This window comes from Hemitrygon akajei, chromosome 11 (genome assembly GCF_048418815.1).
Source record: "Hemitrygon akajei chromosome 11, sHemAka1.3, whole genome shotgun sequence".
Taxonomy (NCBI): domain Eukaryota; kingdom Metazoa; phylum Chordata; class Chondrichthyes; order Myliobatiformes; family Dasyatidae; genus Hemitrygon; species Hemitrygon akajei.
In genome coordinates, this window is record NC_133134.1 from 144,007,149 (window position 1) to 144,016,275 (window position 9,127).

Here is a 9,127-nt window from a genome sequence, read left to right on the forward strand (position 1 = left end):
AAATATACATTTCGCAGAGGACATCGCAGATACGCAGAAAGAGGTTCAATTTCTAAAAAAAAGATTAACATGTCCTAACTCCTCAATCGAACAGGGTTGAAGCTGAAGTTTAGAACGGCAACTTCTAGTGTTTTAACTCTTTATCACGACATTTGTTGATACCACTGAGTCAGAAGGTTGCAGATTCAAACTGTGATATAGGATTTGATCACATAATCCCAGGTTGACGAGATACTCCACGGGTCCTGTGGTGAGATATTATACCAAAGCCTGCTTAGATTGTGTGATGGAGAGTTCCCTCTAACTTTTAGATAGCATCTATTTATAAACTCCACTTCGCCTCTTGGGGAAGACCTTTCAATGCACCAGTATAGCTGGGATCAATGAAACGTCAGACAAATATTTCAACATAAGTGGTTAAATGAACATTTGTGTAACTTCTTTATTTACAATTGCCTTAAATGAGAAGGAAGGGCCAAGTTACAGAAAAATCGATGAAATTTAAAAAAAATTATATATCATATACATGCAATTGGGTGGAATTATTTTATCACCAAATTCAATTCCCAGCAAAGCACATAGCGATATCTAGGTAATGATGCCAACATCCGAATGGATGGATAATCTAATTCAATTCTATGCGTCAGTGGACAAAGTTTCTGTATAGAGGGTCTCGAATGAGTCCTTGAATGGACACATAGCACATTTTGGACATGTCTGTTCCAGTACGGAATTGAACGGCATAATATAAAAATTATATGCTTAAATTCGAGATTTCTATTTTTAACGATAACATGACTATTCTCAGAGTTTTACTACTCCTCAAAACCTTTGGCCAGATGAGTATTTGATCGCATTTCTCTTAAAATGTAATACTTAAGATGCTAAAGGAGGAAACAATCTTCCACCCAACTGAACAAAAGCAAGCTCTCTACTTAATCTATTCTAACGGTTTTGCTCAATTAAGCACGAAGTCAGGATGAAACTTCTCTGTTTTTCAAAACTGAAACTCACACAGGGAGACACAAAATATCACGTGGTATCTTGGTGTTCTAATCAATATTGTTCCCTCAAACTTTCCCCAAAGCAGATTATTATTTTTCAAACTTAGGGTCTTAGCGGGCAATGGCCTTCAAACGTAAGCCCGTGTCTTTGGAAATAGTGATTTAATTTCTGTAATATATGGAAAAGAATTGAAGAAAAGCGGGACAGGTCCTACTTTCCTATACCAGCAACGTACAATCTGAGGATGTCCTCCAATTAATCCGTTAAATGTATTAAGAATAATTTTCTTAAGTGTCTCCACAGACAAATCCGATAAAGATGTTATAGTACCTGAATTGGTGGCTTCCTTGAAAATGCATCCTCGTTGTCTTAGCTCTCCTTTGTCATAAGTTGATAGCACTTTACAAAGTCAAAGATAATCTACTGAGCCAACTAACCATGCAGATTGCAAATGGCACAGACGAGAGACTACTTGGAGACTATTTGTACTTTTAAGGGAAATATCTGATCTCAGACGTCTCTTCGTTGTAATACCTGAGTGTCCTAGTTATCTGATCAGTGTTATTTATACTGCCAATTTCCCGTTTCTCAGTTTGATCTACGCTCTGTTATATGAATTTACAAATTCATAACTTGTGGTCTTAAATCTGAAACCACTCACAGTTGTTATTTTTACAGAAACCCGCGCATTTGTTTGACGGAGATCAACTTCTGTATGCAGTGATGATTTGTAGTAGTTATTCAGCATGTGAGTTCATGAGAATCGCACTACCCAAGAAGCCGCCTAGAAAACTATGAGCCAGCGTTCATTGGTTTGTTGGTGAAACCTCCGCCTTGCTGTGCCTTGTTTTTAATGTTTGCTTGGGGAAATCACGCCTCCCGATTTCTGATTGGTGCTGCTCTTGTATATCTGCTGCTGGAGCAGATGAGCCAAGAACAGAAGTTGTTAACATTTGAAGGTTGTGATTGTTTAAGTAATCCGCCTTGTTGAAAGCAGCTCGCTATAAACGGTCAGATAAAAGTGTTTTGGCTGGAATGAGTATTTCTGAGGCCGAATATTGTTGTGTAGAGGATTCGCAGCCCGGAGGCACTGGCTTGGACACGGCCGTTTCTCCATGGGCTCAGTCCGAGAGCCCTGCCTCTCAAACCGGTCTTGCATCTGCTCAACCCGCGAGTAAAGTGGAGGGGAAAGGCGACTCCGAATCGCGGATCAGACGCCCTATGAACGCTTTCATGGTGTGGGCAAAGGACGAGCGTAAAAGGCTGGCTCAACAAAACCCCGATCTCCACAACGCAGTACTAAGTAAAATGCTTGGTAAGCAAAGACATTGTATATTGACCATTGGGGCGCAAGCACAATGAAGATGCATTATAGCGAGGAAGATATTGAAGAAACACTATGATTAATTTCGCTTTATGCTGTCAGATAAAGCAACCGCTACATTCAAAATGCGCAAATTTGGTAACATGTTGCGAAGTTAAAAATTAACTTTAGGATTAGTGTGTGATCTCAACAGACTTGGTGAAAAGCCGGCACGGTGTCAGAAATGTAAACAAACCAAAGTCTCCATTAGAAAAAAACCTACTTTTCCCGGGGTCGTGTTATGACAAGTTGCTATAATTAGATTATTTATCTAAATTTTGTTTCTAACTCAATCAGTTATCATTTACAGTAATTAACCTATACCCGGTGTACTGTATTACAATCAAGATAAAGTGAATGAATTGTGTTTTTCTCTCTCTCTGATTCTGCAGGGCAGTCATGGAAATCGCTTCCATTTGAAGAGAAACGCCCATTCGTGGAAGAGGCTGAGAGACTCCGAGTTCAACACTTGCAAGATCACCCCAACTACAAATATCGACCACGCAGGAAGAAACAGAGTAAAAAAGTCAAACGGATGGAGAGCAGCCTCCTGGCGCACAACCTGCCTCGGAATCATGGCACCGCTCTCAGAACCAGTCAGGGAGTTAGCGGCGACAACTTCACCAGGAACCAGCACCAGGGAAGATCCCCCGGCCAACATCAACTCCCTTCGCTTAGTCACTACAGAGATTTGCATGGACTGGCTTCGGAGTTCGAGAACTTTGGCTTGCCTACTCCTGAGATGTCTCCCTTGGACGTGTTGGATCCAGTGTTCTTTCCATCGCAGGCGCAGGAAGACTGTAGTATCTCCTTTGGAAACTACCCTCATCACATAGATTACAGTAGGGAGAAGACAGATGCCTTGACCTACCCAGACCAAATCTCTGCCAACGTGGGTGAGCTGGTTAGGAATCCACAACATCTCTATTACAGCCAGTTGTGCCCTGGAGGTCAGGGCAGCATTTCCGCTCACCTGGGGCAGCTGTCACCTCCCCCCGAGGCGCAACGCATTGATACTGTGGAGCACTTTGGTCCGTCGGAGTTTTGGACAGATGTTGATCGTAGTGAGTTTGACCAATATTTAAATCTGGCAAGGACTCGTCCGGACACCTCTGCACAAACCTTTCACGTCTCTCTGTCGAAACTTAACCCTAGAGGTGTGTCCGCATGCGAGGAAAGTAGCTTCATCTCTGTTCTGTCGGACGCCAGCAATGCTGTCTATTACAGCGCCTGCCTTACCGGCTAACTCGCTGCACTCAAACTGTTAAGTTCCCGTGATGGTTTATTCTCAGTACATCTTTTTTAAAGGAGTCATTAAACTGTTATTGCAGTCACATATTTCTTTCTATTTCAACTGAAATGTGCGGAAATCACTGGTTGAGATCCGATTCGGGAAAGGGGTTAATAAAAGGAACCCGAAAGTAACGAATGACTGGTTGTAAAACAAATGATAAAGGCACTTCCGGTGTCTGAACGAATTAATACTAAAAGCTAACATGTATCCGTCAGAGATTATAACAAAACGGATTTTTTTTTGTAAGCCATTATGTAGCAACACGTATAAAATATGATCGGACTACATTAGTTTAAAATCCAAATGAAAATGTAAATGTTGAGATTTTTTGAACTTTTGTTTCAGCTTTTGGTGGATATACCACAATATTTTGGCGCTTTAAAAACTGTTTTACTGCTAACATTCAGTGTATAACTCTAACAAAGTCTCACTTTTATAAATAATGTTTTTATGTTGTAATTGGATTTTGTAAATCTGTTAATAAATTCTGTTATTTAACAAAACTTTCAGTATGTAAGTTGCTTCGATAATTGTCTGTACTTGAACACACCTGATCTTGCATTTGCTCACTATCTAAAGATCGAGATTGCCTTCAAGCAAAAAAAGGGTTAATGCACAAATATTCCTCCCAAAATCATCCATTTCTTTCCTGTAAGCATACTAATTTTCAAGGTTCTGTGTTAGCTTCTGTCATTCATGACAAGTACTTTGTTGGGAGTCTGATTTTCATCAGAACCCTGAAACTCTGTCCTTTCTAGTCTTTTGCCTGTGCCATATGTTACATATGATACCCTAAAAGAATAATATCCAAATATCTGGGACTTAATAATACTCTTTCAAACAAGACAGAATTGTCCTGCATGAGTGATGGAAGATCACAAATATTTCATACTTAAAAGAGTTAAAGAAGTTAACAAAAGTTAGCTAACATCAATTTATATATCTATCTCACTTTCTCTGAACTCTAAGGCTTCTTAATTTGTGTCAGTAAGTACTTTAAGTCTAGACCAATTTCTTTTATTTTAAAATAGCTTTATGAGATAAACATAAAACAGCCTGTGCAACTTGCTAGAACAACAATTCCTCGGGACCATCAGAACCAGAGTGACTGAGTCCAGAATCAAGGAACTGAGTTATGAAGAGAGGCTGAGTGGGTTAAGACTCTTCACTGCAACACAGGATAATGAGAGGTGATCATATAGGAGTGCATAAACTCTTGAGGGACATAGAGAGGTCACTATCTACAGTCCTTTTCGCAGGGTTGGTGAATCAAGAACTAGGCAGCATAGGTTTAAGATGAGAGGAGAGAGATTTAATAGGAACCCAACAAGCAACTTTTTTTACCCAGAGGGGGTTCAGTACATACAATGAGCTGCCAAAAGATAAGGTTGGTGCAGGTTGCATTAATAGTTATAAGGTCTTCAACAGGTACATAAATTGCAAAGGAGCAGAGATGATGAACCTATGGCACGTGTGCCCAAAATGGCATGGACAAATATTTTGTTGTCACATGACATGTAGTGCTGCCCACAATTCTTTAAACCCTACCCTTAATAAAATTGTACATGTTGAAGCAGTGAATGATCTTTTACACCCAAGGGCAGTGAGAAGTTTTCACAGGAAACGAATCACACCAGCTCTGTACCAGCTAGGTACAGCTGAGAACACATGATGTTGGATGGTAAGTTCTTGAAATCCTTGCCAACCTGGTATACACAGCAATATTTGGATAGTAAATGATTAAATAACAATACTATTCAGAAATGATGTGAGTTTTCAATTATCTTTTTAAAAGGTTAACATTAATAATTTTTGAACGGATTTTCTAGAATGCTTCATTTATTTCAATCTGTCTCTCGTGTACTTTTATTCATAGTAAAATAATTAATGCAAGTAAATGAGCAACAGGTTTCATATTTTTGCCTTAAAAAGTCTATAATTATTGTTACTGATTCATTAATCAATGATAATCTCTGCTTAAGAATACTGTACCATGACACACAAGATAAGTTTTAGAAGATTATCACTAGTTTGGGTATATACACTCAAAAGCGTTTGTCATCTCTGGTTTAGAGGGATATGGGAAAAATTGGGCAAATAGAAACACGTACAACACGCTGGAGGAACTCAGCAAGTCGGGCAGCATCTGTGGAAATGAACAATCAATGTTTCGGGCCGAGACCCGTCGTCAGGACTGAAGAGGGAGGGGACAGGGGCCCTATAAAGAAGGTGGGGGGAGGGTGGGAAGGAGAAGGCTGGTAGGTGCCAGGTGAAAAACCAGTAAGAGGAAAGATCAAGGGATGGGGGAGGGGAAGCAGGGAGGGGATAGGCAGAAAAGGTGAAGAAGGAATGTAAGGGGAAAGCACTATGGGTAGTAGAAGAAGACAGAATCATGAGAGAGGTGATAGGCAGCTGGAGAAGGAGGCAGAGTGAAGGTGGGATGGGGGAAGGGAGAGGGAGGGAATTACCGGAAGTTGGAGAATTCAATGTTCTTGCCAAGGGGCTGGAGACTACCCAGACGGTCCGTTGACTGTTCGTTTCCACGGATGCTGCCCGACCTGCTGAGTTCCTCCAGTACGTGTTGCTTTGACCCCAGCATCTGCAGAGTATTTTGTGTTGGTCAAATAGGACGAGCTTAGATGGCACTCTTGATCAGTATGGACTGCTTTCAACTCTATAATATTCCTATTTACTTATCTCTATTTATTCAGTGATACGGCATGGAGTAGGTCCTTCCAGCACCTGGAGTCACGCCACCCCAGCAACTCCACAACCCCGATTAATCCTAACATATTCACAGGAAATTTACAATGATCAATTAACCCACCCAGTACATCTCTAGACTGAGAAAACCCATGCACTCCACGTGGAGGATTTTCAGTAATGGAGTTGAACTCTGAACTCCAGAATGCCCGAGCTGTAATAACATTGTGCTAGCCACTCCTCGACCATGGTGCCCAGTCACAGCTTTACTGCTTCAGTAGCAGTGGCCATGAGGAAACCTGCAATTAGAATATATGCTCAGTGTCCATTTATTAGGTACCTCCAGTAGCTAATAAAATTACCACTGAGTATACGTCTGTGGTCTCCTGCTGCTATAGCCCATCCACTTCAAGGTTTGATGTGTTGTGCATTCTTAGATGCTCTTCTGCACATCTCTGTTTTAATGCATGGTTATTTGAGTTACTGTCACCTCCCTGTCAGCTTGAACCAGTCTGGCCTTTCTCTTCCGACCTGCCTCATTAACAAGGTGTATTCACCCACAGAACTGCCGCTCACTGGATGCTTCTTTATCGTGCTTAATAAAATGGCCACCCTGAGTATTTGCATCCTTTGTAAAAGATGGATGCATAATACTAAGGTAAAGACAAATAGCTGTTATCGATCCACCTTTCAGTCATTCTTTCAATATAACGGATGCCAAAATTGTCAAGCAAAGAACAAACTACTGGGGGAACACAATGGGACAGACGGCATCTGTGAAGGGAAACAGAAAGTTGACGGTTCAAGTTGAACTGCTTCATCCATCAATCAGGATGGAGGGCATCAACCGTCCATCTTCCTCCTCAGATACTGCCTAACCTATTGAGTTCCTGCAGTCGTTTGTTTTTTTTTTGCTCCAGATTTCAGTATCCTTAATTTCTTATGTGTTCAATAGTGTCAAGTACAGATGTAAAACAGAGTATTAAAACTACCTTTAAAAAATCTTCCCCAATATCAGTTTATTTTGAAATATTTATCTTTAACAATTTAAATTGATGTACCAGCTTACCTCTTACCATACACTGTTTACTCTGAGAGCCCACTCCTGTAAGAGGCACAAAATGGAAGATACTGTATCCTGAGCCAGATGTTAAATTCAAACGCTATTTATTTAAGCGAAGAACTGCCTGACATTCCAAATACATGAATAAAATGAAATGTAGCAGGTGTTTTAGATTTCGCTTTCTGCAATTCTACTTATAAAATATGTGAAATAGAAAACTAAAACAAATGAAGAAAGGTAAGGTGTAGAAATAAATTGTGACCCAGAATCTAAAAGGGACTTTCTGCTGAAGGAATTATTATTAATGAGAAAGGCAGAAGTGAAGTAAGCAGAGGAGATACCACCTAAGCATGCGAGAAATAAACAGATAGATAGTGTGGCAAATCATCTGATAGGGAAATTGGATCTCCAGAGATGAGATTTAGGGAACCCATTGCGAATAGCACATGTCAGCTTGACATTTAAATATTGAAGCATTAGTGCTGAACTTTTTGATAGCTATCATCTCAGGATTGCTTCACCTTGGGCCATCGTCTCACCCAGTCTAATTACCTTTATCATAATTTAATCAGCCTTCTTGCAACATTTTGTTAGTTATATATCTATTCCTCCACATATGCCGGACATTTTTCAGAGATCTCTATTGGATAGCAGACCAACCTCTTCCTTAAAAGGTGACACAAGAAAATGAAGGGTAAAGGTCTTTATTTATATACAATGTTAGTCAGCTAGTCCTGTCTCCTACTTTGAATATATTTGCATAATAATGTTAATGAAATTGGTTAGTTTTGCTAAGAATTGATGTCTTCCAAAAACAATATGGGACAAATTAATATTAACAAGTTTATATTTATATCATTTTTCTCGGTCTATCAATTCATGCTTAGAATAGCTAATTTGTTATAAAATTAATAACATTTGATTAAGATATGCTTTAAATACACAACACAGTTGCCCATTTATCTAATCTGTTCCTAGAGATCTTGAATACCCTATTATTTTTCAGGGTAAGGTCAGAAAATAACATGTACAATTGACAATCCTCGGTGATTACAAAAATTAATAATCTAAGCATGTTATAGAGCATTTTCAATTACTTAGTAATATTTTTCATTTGATTTTAAGTAGGTGAAATAATTATTATTTGTACATTGTTAGCCTTAACTTATGGCAACGGGGATGTAAAAGAACTGGAAAGTCCGGAATAGTGTCTGGCATTTTATTGGGCCCTCCTCTGCATGGAGAATAAATTAGGTTTTGAAGTAGATTAGGATAATGAGCCTAAAAGGCTTAGATTTTGTGGACAAGATGTATGGGTAGATTTGTGTTCCAATGAAGAAAACACTAATGAGGTAACTAATGCAGAGAATATTTTCTATGATTGGAAAATCCACATAAAGAACAACCTTATTATTAGAGCATGGTCATTCAGGCAGTATGCCAGGTAATATTTATTCACACAACATGTACTGGAAATCTGGAACTGCTTTCAAAGTGAAGATATTGAGCTATTGGGTATTTGACAAATTTCAAAATTGAGATTGCTAAATCTTAAAGATGAAATTGTTAAGGGATTTTGAACCAAGACATGTAAATAGAGTTAAGGTAAAGATCGTGTGATCTAATTGAAGAAATTTTAGGGGGTATGTGGCTCTAATATAGCCCTTATCTTTTGAGTGGAAGTCTGTGCCCTGTGAAA

General features: G+C 39.3%; 1 protein-coding gene across 1 annotated transcript; it reads left to right on the forward strand.

Annotated features, from left to right (window-relative positions):
- Positions 1-1,940: 1,940 nt before the first annotated feature.
- On the forward strand, positions 1,941-4,165 carry sox18 (SRY-box transcription factor 18). The gene is made up of 2 exons (XM_073061860.1): positions 1,941-2,320; positions 2,761-4,165. The coding sequence occupies exons 1-2, from the start codon at positions 2,041-2,043 to the stop codon at positions 3,612-3,614; spliced, it is 1,134 nt and encodes a 377-aa protein (XP_072917961.1). The 5' UTR covers positions 1,941-2,040; the 3' UTR covers positions 3,615-4,165.
- Positions 4,166-9,127: the final 4,962 nt, after the last annotated feature.

What these genes read in the sequence shown, in the direction of transcription:
- sox18 (XM_073061860.1), top strand. Translation starts at nt 2,041, where the DNA reads ATGAGTATTTCTGAGGCCGAATATTGTTGTGTAGAGGATTCGCAGCCC. An exon ending in AGTACTAAGTAAAATGCTTG is followed by an intron (nt 2,321 to 2,760) that starts GTAAGCAAAGAC and finishes CTGATTCTGCAG; the next exon opens with GGCAGTCATGGAAATCGCTT.